General features: G+C 43.4%; 3 protein-coding genes across 3 annotated transcripts in view; 2 read left to right on the forward strand and 1 right to left on the reverse strand.

Moving 5' to 3' along the window:
* Nucleotides 1-4312: 4312 nt before the first annotated feature.
* On the forward strand, nucleotides 4313-6727 carry LOC120420692 (uncharacterized). Its single transcript, XM_039583785.1, has one exon. It carries the CDS (start codon nucleotides 4313-4315, stop codon nucleotides 6725-6727), a length of 2415 nt encoding a protein of 804 aa, XP_039439719.1.
* A 166-nt stretch (nucleotides 6728-6893) lies between these two features.
* On the reverse strand, nucleotides 6894-10883 carry LOC120420693 (uncharacterized). Its single transcript, XM_039583786.1, has 4 exons — nucleotides 8010-10883; nucleotides 7504-7671; nucleotides 7335-7456; nucleotides 6894-7251 (listed from the first exon to the last, which is right to left on the reverse strand). Exons 1-4 carry the CDS (start codon nucleotides 10881-10883, stop codon nucleotides 6894-6896), a joined length of 3522 nt encoding a protein of 1173 aa, XP_039439720.1.
* Nucleotides 10884-17412: 6529 nt separating this feature from the next.
* Nucleotides 17413-18002, forward strand: part of LOC120420694 (zwei Ig domain protein zig-8-like) — a 92954-nt gene continuing 92364 nt past the window's right edge. Inside the window, exon 1 of the mRNA XM_039583788.2 lies at nucleotides 17413-17693. Within this exon, the coding sequence (XP_039439722.1) occupies nucleotides 17630-17693 (64 nt within the window). The 5' untranslated portion in view covers nucleotides 17413-17629. The remainder of the gene's footprint in view (nucleotides 17694-18002) is intronic.

Below are 18002 nucleotides of genomic sequence, written 5' to 3' on the forward strand. Positions count from 1 at the left end.
ACAACAAGCGGTTGTTCAGCTCAGCGTGAAGCAGAGAGGGGGAGGGACCGACAACCTTTGAAAAACTCACATTAATCCCACCAACGTTCTAGGTGGCGGACCTTAAGTTGGGTGGTTCGTTCAAGATGTGTAATAAAGTCTCATAAAAGTGTTGGGAGTGAAATGAGAGTGCATAAATTCTGTCCAACCCAGAACCAAAAGCAGCATGGGGCGATATTCAGATGTGGGCGATTCTTTGTGGAGTTGACATCAGTATCGTTAATTGATAAAGTTCAAGTGTTCATGTTTTGATTTTAGTGTGAACAAATCATATAAATTTAATGAAACTATTTTAAACAAATAAAATTTTCAACAATTCCCCAGAGAATCGCCCTAAAACAACCCCCTTTCCCCCTGGAAAATAGTGGCAAGATACGAGAGGCATAGAGTGCAGCACCGCAGTTCTGAAATTCTGCAGGTCGTCATGCAGCCTGCGTCGTCGTCGTCGTCAGTAGCCTCCTTGAACTCTGTTGTAATGCTGTTATAAGGCTGCTGGATGCAACCCAGAAGTGCTGGTGACGGTGGTGGTCGACGACAATTGCAGTGTAAAAGTTTTTAATTATGCAGCACTTTTCGTCGCCGGAGGAAAATTCAAAGGAAAAATGAGAGTGGTCCTTCAAAGTTTGAAGGGGAAGAAAAGGAGGGTTTTTTTGGTGACAGGGACAAGGACACACAGTGCCAGTTTTGGTTGAGTCACCCCATTATTACCGCGAGAGGGAACACTTTAATTGGAAGACTTGCACCGCTTGGCCTCTTTGGGTGGGATGCTGGACCTGGATGACACGTCGTATTTTGGTCGTTTTGAGTGGGAGAGTGATGTGGTGAAATTTTAATTGAAGGTATTGTTTGCATAATGAAAAATGGTACAAGGTAACTTTTAAACTGCAAACTCGTCGTGATCATGCTTGTTAGAAGCCAAATCGAGTTATGGACGTCAATTTTCGCAGCAGTCAATGCCTCAGGTTCATGAACTTTTTCAAGGGGGTAGCACTTTGACTTCGAACTGTTCAGATTTTATAGACTCTGACAACATTTCCCTTAAACAAATTTTAGGAAATTAGCTGACTGTGACTACAACTACGGCTTTTTTAACATTTAAAGATTCCGACTCTGACTCCAACTCCACAGTTTAGTAATTCACTTCAAAGTTTTAAAGAAAGCACACAAAAATATTTTGATATTGATATTTCAATTCCCCACGAAAACAGCATGAGTCGAAAAAAAAAAGTTTTCCGATCAAGCTCAAAATTGACTGGGGCCTTGGCCGACATAATGAGATCTGTATTTTTTGTTTGTCCGTTAGGGTGACCTACGCCGTATTAGGGTGGTCGAAAAATTAGTTATTTTCGTCAATTAAAAAAAAAACATTTTTTTTACATTTTTTCTAAAAATCATGACTCCACGCCAATTGAACCGATTTCAGCTTTTAAGGTGATTGTCCAATCATTAAGAGAAAAATAGTTTGAAGACTTTAAAATGCTGTTTTGACTTGTCTGGGCCAAAGAGCCTATGTCTGCGATCATGAAATCTTTTTTTTTCGAATCGTGCTGTTTTCGTGGGGAATGCTGCTGATTGAGAAAATCTTTACAAAATTGGCTGATATATTGAAATTTTAGTTAATTCATTTTGAAATTGGGTGAAAATTTATGGAGGCTTCCCTATGTCCAAAGAAGCCATCCTGCATTTTTGTTTGCCGCTTAAAAACTCTTCATTCATTTTTGGTAGCTGTCCATGCATGAGAAAACATTTGAGATTCTGTATCTCGATTAAAAAAACCGATCTATTTGTTGTCTACAGCAATGTTGACGGATATGATTATGACAATTCATGAAAAATAGTTACACTATAAAAATACCTATTTGCTTTTCCCTATTTTCCACAAAAATAAAATTCCCGAAGCAACTTTTAAGCCACATATAAATATGGATACCTTTTTTTCTTATGGAAAGTCGATGTTTTATTTTAAAAAAATCAAAAAAGACTCTTAAATTTTTCGAAAATTATTTTAAAGGAAAGCAAATTTACAATTGACACTACTTAAAACTTTTTTTTTCGATAGAACGCAACGTTTCCAAGTTATAGCCATTTAAATATTAACTTCAGGTTGTTGCTAACTAATGTTAACTAAAAAAATTGATTTTTTTTGAAAATCGGAAGAGATACCCCTTGCTCGATTCTTTAGGCAATAATAAGTAACTGTGCCAATTTTGAGCCAAATCGGTTAAGGTTAAGGGGTTGCTTTTTATCGTTGAAGTTTATATGGGGAAAATCGCTAAAATGTATGGGGAAAAACATCGTTTCAGCATTTTTTCTGTCAGGTAGCGCGGGTCTCGTCCAAAATTGTCCAAGTGTGAGATTCTTGAATTTAATTTAAAAATTTAATTTCCTACAACTTTGCCGAAGGGTGCAAAACGATCCGAGTTGATTCTGATTTTTTGTGATTTTTTTTAGTAAAAAGTATTTTCTTATGTGAGCTATTCTCTTTGAAATCGGCGATTTTTATTTTTTGTATTTTTTTAATTTGGCTCAATCTTTGTGGGGGCCTTCCCTATGACCAAAGAAGCTATTTTGTGTCATTGGTTCACCCATACAAGTCTCCATACAATTTTGGCAGCTGCCAAACAAAAATGGTACGTAAATATTCAAACAGCTGTAACTTTTGAGTGAATTTTCTGATCAATTTGGTGTCTTCGGCAAAGTTGTAGGTATTGTTGAGGACTATTGAGAAAAAATAGGTAAACGGAAACAAAAATTTGCCGATTTTTTAACTAACGTTTTTTTTTTCACAAAAACTCAATTTCCCAAAATACGTATTTTTTGATTTTCGAGATTTTTTTATGTTTTAAGGGACAAAAATCCGCAACTTTTGAGCCATAGAGAAGTATGGTCAAAAAATCTGCCGCCAAGTTATGATTTTTTGAAAAAAATAGTGATTATTGAAAAAAATCGAAATGTTATACAAAAAAAAATTGCTTATTTTTTTATGTAAAATTGAATTTGCAATCGAAAAGTACATTACAGATATTTTGATAAAAGGCTCCGTTTTCAAGATATAGCCACCGAAAGTTTGATTTTAGCGAAAGTGTTTAGAAATTAAGTTTATTTGTACATTGCGCCGTTTACCCTATGAATTAGATCAGTTTGAAGATGAACCGTGAGAGAGAGAATGAGTGATGAGAGTGTGTGAGAGAGAGAGAGAGAGACCGTACGGGAGTGCCCGACGGTTCAGTGTGTTTACATTTGCGAATAAAGTTTAAGTTGCTTGCCGATACTCGACCGGCCTGGTTCACTGAACCCGCGCGTGTACTCGTTTGCCCCGATCGTCGCGAATAAATCTGTGCGCACAAAAAACCGTGTTTTTATTCGGCCTACGGGTGAAGAAGTTTGGGTGTGAGGTCGTTGACCTCTGTCGAAGTGCGCTCTGGACGAGCAGAAGAAACTCCTCCGCAATACAGTCCACAATTTGAAGGGCTCGATCCGGAATATTGGTCCTTCGAACCGGATCGAAGTGGCCGGCCCGAAGTGAAAGGACTTTTTGTGCGCGCGCGTGTGAAGTGGCCTGTTCGCGGAACATTGGTCCTTCGAGCCGGATCGAAGTGGCCGGCCCGAAGTGGAAGGACTTGAGTGTTGTGCGCGCGTGAAAAGTGGTCAGTTCGCGGAATAGTGGCCATCGCGATTTGGACAGTGCGAGTTCGCGGTAGTTGGCGCCATCGCGCAGTTTATTGCGGCTTTGTGCTGCACTTTTTTTTGCTGCTCTGCGATGTGGTGCTGACGGGAAGAAGCAGCTGAAGCGTTCCTGGTCTGCGGCGTTGCTGGGAGCTGATCTACGGCGGCTGGCGGACGGAAGCTGCGACTGCTGTGAAGGAGAGTGTTTGCGTGTGCTGGACGCTGTCACCGGAGGTTCCTGGAGGATCTGCAGCGTACCAGGAAGTGTTTGGGTTGCATGTGGTGCATGAGGTGTGTGTGTGCGTTTGTGAGGTGTGTGCCATTTTGGGTTGAGTGATTGAGGATTTGTTTCGAGCGTTTTTTAATAAAGAAGTTGGATTTTTTCTACGCAAGAGCGTTTATTTCTGGGGTTGTGGTTTGGGTTGTTTCCTGCGCAAGCCCTGAATTGGTCTGTTCTCTGTCGGTCTGTCCACTGCTGGTACTCCACCTTGGCTGTCTCTCCCCACTGTCAATCGGGTCGCGTAGAACGTGGAGTCGATCGTTTCGGTGTTCGCGGTTGCAGTGTTCCAGATTTTTGGCGGTCAACGGTGAGTGAAGGCGGTGAAGGATGGACGAGTTGAAGGACTTGCAGAAGCAGGAGCGGCAGTTAATCCTTTCGATCAACGGTGTAGGAGCATTTGTTGAGGCGTACAAGAAGGCTGAGCACGAGAACCAGATCTCGATTCGGCTGGACACCTTGGAGGAGGCCATGCGGAAGTTCTACAAGGTGCGCCGCAAGATCGAAGCCATGATCGACGACGAGGATGAGGACGAAGTTGTTGGAGAGTCAAAGGAGGCTCGGAAGAAGCGGTTGGCTGATCTGGTGGTTCAGCGTGAGATGGAGTACAACAAGGCTCTTCGTGACGTCGAGGAGAGGTACTTCGTGGTGAAGGCGAAGCTGGTCGCGCTGCGCCCAGTCAAGGTTGAGCCCACTCCTGCCGCTGACCTGAACGAATCCTGCTTCGATCGCTCGACCTCTCGCATTAAGTTGCCGGACATCAAGCTGCCCAACTTCAGCGGCGCGCTGAAGGACTGGATCCCGTTTCGCGACACCTACAAGAGCCTCATCCACTCCAACATGCAGCTGCCGGACATCGACAAGTACACCTACTTGAGGTCCGCTCTGCAAGGTGAGGCACAGCTGGAGATCCTGTCGGTTGATTTCTCCGCAGAAGGCTACGACGTTGCTTGGAAAGCACTGGAGAAGAAGTACGACAACCACAAGCTCATCGTCAAGGCGTACCTGGACGCGATCTTCGACATCGAGCCACTGCGAAAGGAGAGTTTCGGCGGTCTGTCTCACCTGATCAGTGAGTTCGAGACAAACCTGCAGATGTTGAAGAAGCTTGGCGAAGGAACGGAAGCCTGGTCAACTATCCTGGTCCACATGCTCTGCGCGCGTTTGGATCATGCCACGCTGCGACTGTGGGAATCGCACCACAACTCGAAAGCTGTGCCGAAGTACGACGTTCTGATCGAGTTTCTGCGTGACCAGTGTACGGTGCTGCAATCGATCAAGGCCAACCGGCCCAGCGAAGGAGACGGACGGCAGAACCGATCGAGAATCTCAACCGCTCACACGTCCTCGCAGTCACAACGGCGCTGCCTGTTCTGTGGAGAGACGTTTCACATGCCGTTCAATTGTAGCAAGCTGAGAAACATGTCTGTGTCTCAACGTGTGGAGGAAGTAAATCGTCGTCGGCTGTGTAGGAATTGTTTGAATGCTGGTCATTACGCCGATGGATGTTCTCGTGGTTCGTGTTCCCGCTGCGGCGCTAGACATCACACGTTGCTGCATTATGACACGCCGGCACCTGCTGGCGCTCGTCAAGGAAGATCCTCCGTTCAGAATACGCAAAATCGACCCCCAGCAGCTGGACAACAACAACACACGAGACAGCAAGGCCAGACACAGAGCAGTTCCACCCAACCAACCACAAGTTCCTACCCCGTGCACCAATCCACTTCTCGAAACACTCACCCACCACCACCCACAGACTCTCGCAATTCCACCACCCTCAATGCGGCATCCCTCCCCGCACAAAATGCACCAACACTGTCCTGCCAAGTCCTCATGTCTACGGCTGTAGTTCGTGTTGAAGACCAGTTCGGAAACTATTCGCTCGCTCGGACACTTCTTGATTCGTGTTCCGAGTTCTGCTACATGACTAGCACCTTTTCCAAGAAGCTGAAGTTCCGGACAACACCCGACGTACTGAGAGTACAGGGCATCGGAAACGGCTCGGCGACGTCGCTGAAGGCCGTACGTGCGAAGATCCAGCCGCGGTTGGATACGATCTCGTCGTTCTCGGAGGAAATGCGGTTCCACTTGCTGCAGAAGATTTCCAGTGATTTACCCGCCACACCGGTCGACGTCAGCCAGTTGATGCTCCCCAGTGACATCATCCTCGCTGATCCGCACTTCGGGGAACCTGGTCCCATTGATATGATCATCGGTGCTGAGTTTTTCCTCGATCTGCTGTCTGCTGGTCGGCGTAAGATCGTCGAGGACGGTCCGACGCTTCAAGAGACTGTGTTTGGGTGGATAGTCTCGGGAAAGGTTCCCGCATCGTCGCCCAGTGTCCCACGCACGGCAACCTACGTCAGCTCAACAGTTGACCTGAAGGAGTTGATGGAAAGGTTTTGGGAACTGGAGTCGTGTCACGTCAACAGCACCCACTCTGTGGAAGAGTCCACCTGCGAAGAGCTGTTCAACAAGACGACGATTCGAGACGCAGAAGGAAGATTCGTGGTGACCTTGCCGAAGAAGCAACGAGTCATCGAGAAGCTGGGCGAGTCCAGAAACATGGCGATGAAGCGGTTCATCGGCATGGAGAAGCGGTTCACGACGAATCCCGCACTGAAGTTCATGTACACGGAGTTTGTGCATGAGTACCTGCTCATGAAGCACATGCGAGAAGTGAAGGAGGACAGCAGAGAATGCACCAAATGCGTGCTTCGTCCACGATGCACCTCACGATGATAGCAGCAGAAGTTTGTTTGCATCAGCAGTCGAAGAAATTTGATTTGATTGATCTTGATTGCAAACAGTTCTTCTGTTGGGGTGATTAACGTGGACGACGCAGCTGGTGCATCATCTTTTTGAGCTGCAATTCTGCTTCTACTGCAACTTTGCTCCCTGCATCTGGTCACCTGCTGCTTCGATGCTGCCGCTGCAGCCTTCTCGTGGGGGTCGCCGCCGAGTAGCGGTCGTGGTGGTGTTTTTGCTGCCGTTGCAGCCTCTGCTTCGCGTCGTCAGCATTCGCCAGCTCGCTGGCCGTGTGCTGACCTTCTGATGCAGCCTTGCGCTGCGAATCTTCGGTGTGGGTGGGTCGCATGTTCCAGCGGAACACGCTCTGCTTCGGGTGGGACAACTGTCGACCACAGAATGCGCACGGTTGGGGTGCAGGTGCATCGGTTGATGCCTTCTTCGTCTTCGTTGAAATGCCATCTTGTTGATGTTGATTTCGTTGCAGGTTTCCTCGGGAAGAGATTTGCTGTAGTATTCTGGTGGAGATTTCTGTAAAACCGGAACAACTTACCTAGCCAGGTAACGATGATACTGGGCCCGCAGGCCATAAAGGTGTTACGCTGGTGGTGTGTTGTTCGGCGGTGTTCTGGTCGTCGCTGTGCTGTTGTTGCGGACGAGGATGCGTTTTGTGCGGGTGGACTTTCGGACGTCGATGTAGTTGGTGGTGTGCCTCGGACAGAACTTGATGTAGTAGGTGTATGTAGCGTGCGTAAACTGGAACAACTTACCCCACCAGGTGAATTCTGGCGCTCGATCCGCAGATCATCGGTGAATTCCTGGGGGAGTTGTCCTTCGCTGGCTTGGGATGTCTTCGCCTTCGTACTTCGTGGTCGTCGGAGAGGTCGATCGGCGCGTGAGCTGGCCAAGCTCAATGCCGAGCGAGCAGCCGAGACCGACTGGCAGGATCCATGGGTTCTCCAGTGAGACGTGGTAGCGTGGGAGGATTTACTACCAATGATAGGGTGTGATTAACGACATGACAACATACATTCCCAAAACCAGGTGAGCGCCTTGCGCGCTCAGCTCGGGCAGACAGGTGTCTACCGAGTAGAGAGACTGGATCGCGTCCAGTGAACTTTCTTCTACGACAACTTAACATGCACACATACATCCTACAAACACCAACATAACCTTCGAGAATGGATGACGCAGGAGCGTCGGGGTGCACAGCGAGTGCTTAATCAGACGTCGATTGATTTAATTCTTGGTTGTCCCGAATGGGAAGCGCGCAGACCTTCGAGATCGCTCGATCGAAGCGTCCGGTTGCCGTGCGAACGGTCACAACGCGCACGTTGCCGTCCGTTCCGCGAAACACGTGCAGTACTCGACCAAGTTTCCACTTCTGGGGAGGCGCGTTTTCGTCCTTGATCAGCACCATCGTACCAACGGCGACGTTGTTTCGCTCCTTCGTCCACTTCGTCCGACTTTGGAGGTTGGACAGGTACTGCGTACTCCACTTCTTCCAAAGTTGCTGCGTAAAACGCTGCGCGTTTTGCCACATTGCCAAGCGGTTTTGTGGCACTCCTTCCAAATCTGGCTCTGCGATGGCCGTGAGGGGACGCTGGATCAGGAAATGCCCGGGCGTTAGCGCTTCAAAGTCCTGCGGGTCGTTACTGATCGGCGTCAACGGTCTCGAGTTGAGCACAGCTTCGATCTGCGCTAGGGCAGTTAGCATCTCGTCCATCTTCAGTACTTGCAGTCCGAATGTCTTCTTCAGGTGAGTTTTGAACGACTTGACCTGCGATTCCCACAGGCCGCCAAAGTTCGGTGAGCGTGGTGGAATGAAACTAAACTCGATCCCATCTTCCAGCGCGGTCTTCGTGACGACATCCTGGAACTGCTGCTTGTAGAACAGCCGGTGCAGCTCCATCAGGTCGTTCTTCGCTCCGACGAACGTGGTGGCGTTGTCGCACTTGATCTGCAGCGGTTTGCCGCGGCGTGCCACGAACCTTCTCAACGCTGCGATGAATGCCTGGGACGTCAGGTCGGAGACTAGTTCCAGATGGACAGCCTTCACAGCGAGACACACAAATACGGCCACGTAGCACTTCACAGGCTTCGCCCTGCGATTCGGGTAGCTGACGAGGAATGGGCCACAGTAGTCCACGCCCACGTGGAGGAACGGCGGCGCTGGATTCACTCGTTCAGCAGGCAGATCCGCCATGATCTGCTCGATCACCTTCGGCTTACTTTTGAAGCAACTGATGCATTCGTGGATGACCTGTCTCGCTAGGCTGTGGACGTTGACAGGCCAGAACTTCGAGCGGACGCTCGCAATGAGCAGCTGTTGCCCTGCGTGAAACAGTCTTTCGTGGAAGTACATCACTACCAGTCGAGTGAACGGATGGTGATGGTCCAGAATGAGGGGGTGCTTCCGGTTGGTCGAGATCTTCGCGTTCGAGAGACGACCACCGACTCGCATGACGCCATCCACCAGTTGTGGGTTGAGGCGTGCAATCTTCGACGTTGGGTGGACCACACCATCGGCCTTCAGGCAATGCATTTCTCCAGGGAAACATTCTTCTTGCGACAGTCGAACCAAAAACAGCACAGCTTCTTCTATTTCTTCGGATGTCAGGAATCCAAATCGCCTAACAGCTCGATTCTTCGGTGAAAGGTTGAACTTGGACCTTTGCAGCCAAGTCACCAAGCGTACCAACTCCATGTACGAGCCACACAGTCCAAACAACCAGTGCGGAGGTCGCACTTGAGTGGGAAATGCTGGGGTGACACGTTCTTCCGGTATTTCTGGGTCGAAGTCCGCCAAGGACACACGTTGTGTTCGTGGCCAATTCTCCCGATCTTGAACGACCCAGCGCGGCGCTTCGTAGAAGTCGGTTCGGTACTGTAGTAGCGCCGGCGACATTCCTCGCGAGATGATATCTGCGGGATTCTCTTCTCCAGGCACGTGTCCCCAGATTGCGTTCCTCGTAATGTGCTGAATCTCCGAGACCCGATTTCCAACGAACGGCTTCCAACGTGACGGGGGTGACGCAAGCCATCCAAGCGTGATCATCGAGTCCGTCCAGCAGAACAACTGTGCAGCTGGTAGAATCGACTGCACCTTCTCGTACATGTGGGACAACAACAAACCAGACGACAACTCCAAGCGTGGAATGTTGACCTTTTTCTTCTTGCGCTTCAGGTTCTCCATCGGAGCTACCTTGGACTTGGCCAAGAACAGTCGACACGTGACGGAACCGTCAAGCGCAGTGCAGCGTAGGTAGAGGCCGGCACCGTAAGCTCGCTCTGAAGCGTCACAGAAACCGTGGATCTGGATCTCGACGCAATCGGTGCTGAACCCAATCCAGCGCGGCACCTTAATCGTTGCGACCGCCATCAAACTCATACGATAGTCTCTCCACAGCTGCTGCAGCGATTCGTCGAGCGGTACATCCCAGTCGCTCTTTATCCTCCACAGCTGTTGGCAGATTATTTTTGCTTGAACGACCACCGGAGCCAAGAAACCATCGGGATCGAACAGCATCGCAGAGTCCGAGTGGACCGTGCGCTTCGTGATGGGGGACAGTTCCGACTTCCATTGTGGGAGAACGAAGCAGAACATGTCGGTTGACACCTCCCATCGTAATCCCAGCGTCTTCACCGTTGTTTTCGCAGGATCGATCTCGAGCGTGCTGCGCTCGTCCTTCAGGTGCTTCGGGAGCCGCTTGAGCAGCTCTGGGCAGTTCGAGTTCCACTTCCTCAGCGTGAACCCAGCTGAATCGGTGACCTGCCGGACTTCCTTCATCAGCGCACTTGCTTCTTCGATGCTGTCTGCGCCAGACAGCATGTCATCGACGTAAAAGTCTTCTTGGATGACGCGAGACGCCACTGGATGGCTTTCCGCGCAATCCTCTCCAAGCTTCTTCAAGCACCTGGTAGCGAGATACGGAGCGCTGGACGTTCCGTAGGTGACGGTCGAAAGCTCGTACGTCTTGACGGGCTCGTCTTCGTTGTCTCTCCAGTAGATGCGTTGCAAGCGTTGGTCGGACAGCGTCACGCGAATTTGCCTGTACATCTTCTCCACATCAGCGATCAACGCGACTCGATGCAAGCGGAACCGTAGCACAGTCGAGAGGAGATCGCTTTGCACGACCGGTCCCACCATCAACGCGTCGACTGAATTATTGAAGTGAAGTTAGCCCTAAGAGTGTTAGATATGTAATTAGTATTAGTGAAAGAAGAAGGTAGAGAGGTTTTTGAAATGGTTGAAACCACAGGTTTCAAGGCGGGCGGCATGTTTAGAAATTAAGTTTATTTGTACATTGCGCCGTTTACCCTATGAATTAGATCAGTTTGAAGATGAACCGTGAGAGAGAGAATGAGTGATGAGAGTGTGTGAGAGAGAGAGAGAGACCGTACGGGAGTGCCCGACGGTTCAGTGTGTTTACATTTGCGAATAAAGTTTAAGTTGCTTGCCGATACTCGACCGGCCTGGTTCACTGAACCCGCGCGTGTACTCGTTTGCCCCGATCGTCGCGAATAAATCTGTGCGCACAAAAAACCGTGTTTTTATTCGGCCTACGGGTGAAGAAGTTTGGGTGTGAGGTCGTTGACCTCTGTCGAAGTGCGCTCTGGACGAGCAGAAGAAACTCCTCCGCAATACAGTCCACAATTTGAAGGGCTCGATCCGGAATAGAAAGAATTGCAGTTTTTGGATTTTTCAAAATAGTGACGATAAGTGACCATTTTTGAAAATATATTTTTTTTAATATTTCAGAAAATTTGCTATAAAATTGTATAAGAGACATTGAAGATTGGACTTTTACCCAAAAAATCTTCCATTTTCTAATGTCGATATCTCAGCAACTTATGGTCCGATTTACAATATTAAAACAAGAAACATTTGTGAAATTTTTCGATCACTTCGAAAAAAATATTTTAAATTTTTTTGAATCAAGACTAACATTTCAAAAGGGCCAAACATTCAATATTACGCTCTTTTCAAATTACAGATACAGCTGCCAAAATTGTATGGATGGGTGAACCAATGACACAAAATAGCTTTTTTGGTCTTAGGGAAGGCCCCCACAAAGTTTGAACCAAATCAAAAATACAAATAAAATCCATTTCCGGTTTTGGTAGAGAATTGCTCATATACTTCCTATATACCCCTTATATTATTATTATTATTATTTTTTTTAAGTATATAAGGCGTCATCCATAAAGTATGTCACGCTCTAGAGGGGGAGGGGGGGTTTGAGCAAGTGTGACATTGCATGTTATAAGTATAGGAAAAGCGTGACAAAGGGGGGAGGGGGGTAAATTTTGGCCGATTTTAGCGTGACGTACTTTATGGATGAAGCTTAAGCGGTAGATCGGGGTTCAAATCCCGGCTCGGACCAACACAACTGGTGATCTTTTCCCTTCTGGAATCGATTGCTTAGTAAAGGGAAGGTAGTGTATCGTCACACACTGGACCTTATCACGACACCTTAGGGAGGCGACCTATGGAAAGTTAACATTAACCTTAACATGTTAACATTAAGTTGAGAATGAAACTGCCACTGAATCCGCTTTGTAAATGCCGGCCCCGATACTCTTCAAGGGTGTTCCCCTCAGGAACTGGGAAAGATTTACTTTACTAAGCCGATTTCTTTTCTTCGCATTGCAGATAACTCTTCAGGATCAACTCGGATCTTCTTGCACTTCGACGACTTGGGCAATTTTGGACGAGACCTGCGTCACCTGCAGCCAAAATCCTAAAACGAGGTTTTTCCTCATATATTTTCTAGATTTTCCTTATTAAAACATCAACGATAAAAAGCGACTTAAACCTTAACCGATTAGGTAAAAAATTTGGCACATTGATTTATTTATGCCTAAAAAATCGATCCATGGGATATCACTTGAGATATTCCAAAATTTTAATTATTTCTTGTCACTCGATTATGTTTATTTTGATACCCTGAAAACAGATTACAAACAGATTGAACAGTGTGCTCATACAAACTTTTAAAAATTTGACCACGTTTTATGTGACTAAAACCCGCAACATTTGAGGCATTGAGAAAAAGTTAAAAATGTTGCTGCCGAGTTATGAATTTTTGAAAAATAGTGATTTTTGGATAAAATCGATGTTCGATCGAGATATGTTATGATAAAGTGCTTCGTTTTCAAGATATAGCCACCATCCCGAGCATGGGTAAATAACAAGGGAAATGCGTAATAATACCTTTCTCTGGTATCAATACCAAATTTTGGTATTCCTGGACCCTTGAAAATTTGTCTTAAGGATTATGCAAGAGCAAAATGTGGTATCATACCAATTTAAGGTATTGTTTTGATATTGCAAAATTGCAGAATTTGTAAATGGTCGAACACCACATTTTGGTATTCTTTTGGTATTACAGTATTTTATCAAATTCCTCTGAAACCATGGGAAAATTTTGACCAATTTTGACAAAATAATTATTTTTGCGCTAAAATGATGTCTCAAAGCGAATGCCTTCATTGAAAACCGGAAATTTCAAACTTGATTTTAAACATTTTTGATATACCCCCTAAAGAAATGACTTGAAATTGTGGAAAATTTTCTAAGTCAGGATGGCACATTTTGGTATTATTTTGGTATTGAAAGGATTATTATTTTGGTATTGAAAGGTTTAATCAAATTCCTTTGAAACTACGGAATTTTTTTTATAAATTTAAACGAGATAATTAATTTTTATTTGACTTGAAACCCAAAAATGTTAAAGCTGATTTTCAATTATTTTTTTTAATATACCCACTAAGATTTTTTTTAAAACGTAGAAATTTCTCTAAGTTGGGATAACCAAATACTTTGAAAAACGAGTTATTCAACAGATTTTTGAATTTTGGTGAATTTCAATTCTTATTTTCCAAGCTTCTTATTTTTCAGAAACTTCAAGAACTTCAAGCACAGGCCGTTCATCAATGACAAATGAATTCGATGTGGTGAAGAATATCACTAAGAACAACATGGAATCATCAGGTGAGTAGATTTGGCTGTTGCATATGGATCATTTCCGTTTTTTCACTAACTGCAACTGCTGCACTAAAAATGGTATGAAAATACCAAATTTTGGTATTACTTATGCAAATACCAGCGACCAAAATGTGCTCTTGGTTGCCCAGTAATAGATGGTACAATACCATGAAATCAAACCAAAATCATGTAGGGTACGTTATCCATTAGTGGACCCCTTTCCTATAGTGGACCCTCTGAAGGGTTTTTAATGGAAAATTCAATAAAATCACAATTTCAAGCGTGTTGTTGTCTACAAATCTTTTATTTGGCATGTTCAGCATCATTTAGAACAATGTTGACTGACATTGAATTGTCCTTTTCACCAAAATAAGTGTTTTGAGTTCGACATCTGAAATCAGCCATGGCCACTAGCATTTTCACAACAAAACTGCATTTATATTTTATGATTGAATTAACCATCCAATCATTTTTTGACTGATTATTTAACTTCAGCAAGTCGAAGTAATGTAAGTTTAAGGATATTTACTAAAATAAAGCGAAGAAATGCAATTTTCTAGCAAAAATTAAGGGGGTCCAATATAGGACAACCAAAATCCAAACTTTTCCAAAAGTGGACCCCTGTTAATTAAACCTTCAAAAATGATGAAAACTGTGTATTCAAGCAAATGCTTGTTGTTATCAACCTTAACCCTCTACAACCCAACCCCGCCTCTAGACGGGCTTCGATTTAAAAAATCGCCAAAAATCCATTTTTCAACCAATTTTTGATCTTCAAAAAGCATTGGAAAGAAGAACTTTTAAAATTTTGGAAAATTTTAGGGTTGGAAGTTTGACTTGTTTTATGTGACTTTGCCAATGTTTTTAAAAATGTCATTTTTTTAGGGGTCAACTTTGTCTGTGTTTTTTACTAACATTTCCTATATTTTTAGTAAAAAGGAGTATGCAGTAATTTTTCTAGTGCCCCAGGCTATGCCTCTACGCATTTATTTACAATTTAAATGATAATGGTTCCATTTTATAGCAGAAAATGTGAAAAACATGCAAAAAATTGAAAAAGTTACTGTAAAAACATGAAAAAATTAGATAGGCAAAATGTAATGATAGGAGGTGGTAGAGTAGGCCAAATACTACCTAAAACAAACATAAACTAAACAAGATAAATGCAAATTAAAATACTAAAAATGAAACAAGAAAAACATAAAACAAGAGAAGTAAAGTTTTTCGTAGAACAAAAGTTGCTCAAAATGACCTCCTGAACACGGGAAAAATAAAAATTTTCGAAAAAAAAATTTGGGCAGTAGAGGGTTAACGCATATTTTTTCAATTATGAGTATAAATATAGCTGTTTTCATGTTAAAAGTACCAATAATGCTGAAGCCGTAAGAATTTATAATTAATCAAAACTATAGTTAATTGTACTTAACTGAAGCACCATAATTGCAGTTTGAAATGATATTTTATAATAATAAATCAATAACAAAACATTTTTTTCCAAAAAACATGCGTGGTTTTATCAGCAACTGTAAACAATTCTATTGTTTAGTTTCGGTCAACCATTTATGTAATTAATATGGAAAAATTTGCATCAAGATTACTTTTTTTAAATTATTTTTATGTTTACAGTGGTTTTCGAGACGTTTTTTCTGATCTTTTTCGGAAATAAATGTGTTTAAATGTCTGTTTGGTTTTTTGTTGTTTAAAGCCAAATTTGTTAACAAAAAATATTTGTTTATGATGAAAAGTGAGCAAAATCCATCTTTTATTCATTATATCTATCATTAGACCTACACCATGCATCAAAACATCAAATATCGGTTAAATTTGGTATAAAAATAACAGTTTGCCTATAGTGGACCCGGGTCCACAATCGGATTATGGACCCGGGTCCACTATAGGAAAAGGGGGTCCACAACAGGCAAAAAAAACTTTTTTTTCAATTGGCTATTTTTCTGCTCAAAAACAAATAACTGATGAAACAAATAGTCAAAATTGTTCAAATGACTTCAGGTTTCTTTGTTTTGTACAAAGGGTTATGAAAAAGTGCTTAAAATATTGAAAATTTGTGAAAAATGTGCTTCGGCTCTACTAGGGGGTCCACTAATGGTTAAAATACCCTATGTGGAAGACCACAGGAAACTCAAAATCTGATTTTCCAAGGGCGCGGGAATACCTAAAAATAAAACCATGGCAATACCAAGTTTTGGTATTCAAGCAATGTTCAAAAATTCAGAAGACCTCAACTTGGTATTGAAATGGTTTTATTTTGAGGTATTGTTTTACCCTTGGAATAACATGGTTTGGTATTGTTGTGCCCTTCCACATACAAGACTTTGGTATGATTTCATGGTATTTTACCATCTGTTACTGGGCAACCAAGGGCACATTTTGGTCTCTGTTATTTGCCCAAGTAATACCAAAATTTGGTATTCCCGTGTTATTTACCCCTGCTCGGGATGGGTGACCATTTCTGATTTTTGTGTTCAAAAGCTCAGAAAATTCGCTATAAAATTCTTTTAGAGACATAGAAGATTGGACCAGTGCACAGTGGTCCGAAACCGAAATCTTGCGTGACAAAATTGATAGCGGCCACGCGATTTAGAGCTTTGGTGTCTTTGGAGCAAATGATCAGGGTCAATAGGGGCATCTTTTGGTATGGTGGACATTAGGGTGGTTCAAATTTGAAAAAGGTGGTGGAGTTTGACTTTCCAGTGTACATTTGCTGAAAATATCTCGGAGGTCTTTTTTGTTTAACTCATTTAATCTAAATTTGAAAATGAGCATTTTTTTGCCCATAACTTTTAATAGAATTGACCAATATCGTTTTTTAAGCATAAAAATGTTCATTTTGACAAGCTCTACAATTGTCTAGAGGGGCTTAAAAATATATACAAAATGTTCTAGTGGTTGTAAAAGAAGAAACCAGTTTTAACTGATTTTTTACAGGAATAAACAAAATTAATAAAATTTATTCTTGAAATGTTGCAGCTGAAAAAAAAAGCGAAGGTGGTCCAAGCCCTTCGGATAATTGAGCCTGGAAGTAATTGAAAAGTTTTTTAATGTCTTCATATTTGAGTTGATATTTTGATTCTTTTGGCAGTTTCCTAACTTTATTTAATGTTTTATTATTATTTTTAATTTTTTTAATAATGCATTGAAAATTATGCAGTGGCTTCCGTTGATCTGATGCCTTGTTATTGGCATTTATTTCTTTACTGTTTTCCAGGATACCCGATATTTTTCCACGATTTTAATAAAAATTACACAATTTCCACGTGACTTCCCGAGGCAATTTGCAGAATGCAGCATCATTGCCAATATGTGTTCCCAGGAATAACAGTACATTTCATCGAATTCATCACTTTTTCATTAACTTTTTCTCATAACTTCCACTCGACGTGTCACCATTCCAGTTTCGCCACCTGAGGGGGAAAGAATTTTATTTTTCGCAGCATTTTTCCACCTAGCTGCAACCCGTTCTCATCACTTTGGTGTGTGTGCGTTTGTTCATTTTCAGCCAGGTGGTAAATTTAAACTAGAAAACTGCGGATTAACGAACTGGAACGTGGCAGCAAAAATCCGGCCACTGCGCCCTGTTTGTGACAGTTCTAACTTGAAAAAAGAACCCCTCAAAAAGTGCATCAACCGTGTGAAAACAGTAACAGTGTAACTGTGGCGCGAGAAAAATCCGTCAACCGACTAATTGAAATTCTCCCACCAGAGGTCGTCGAGGGAAAATCTTTTCGGGAATGGAGCTGCGACCTCGTCGGACATCCACGGCAGTGTCGGGCAGTGCTGTGAGTAATTAGTGAGTGCGCGTCCAACGGCACGACGACGTGGAAAACTGGTGGGAAAATAACCGTGTTAGATGTGAAAAAGACCAGAACATCAGCCAAGCAGTGAAAATGTTGGATAAATTGACGTTCTACGTTGGTGTTTATCTACTACTGTTGCACAGCAGGATCAAAGGTGAGTCAGGGCGATGGTGGCAAGATTTTGTTCTGGATTGCGAAAGGACTCAATTTGTGATAAATGTTTTTTTTAAATTCAATCAAATCAATTCAATTTGAATTAACTTATAAAAACCAGTAAAATAAATAATGAATCAATAATAATAATAAATCGTTGGCAAATAAAAAAAAAAACTTAAGTTTCTATTTTAAAAATAGAAAATATCAATAACGATTTCCTCGTGACACTTTCAAGACAATCAGCATATTTGCTTCTGTTTTTATTTTCTCTCTCTGAATTAAGATAATAAAACTTAACTTTATTTGA

Source organism: Culex pipiens, chromosome 3, assembly GCF_016801865.2.
Source record: "Culex pipiens pallens isolate TS chromosome 3, TS_CPP_V2, whole genome shotgun sequence".
NCBI classification, from domain to species: domain Eukaryota; kingdom Metazoa; phylum Arthropoda; class Insecta; order Diptera; family Culicidae; genus Culex; species Culex pipiens.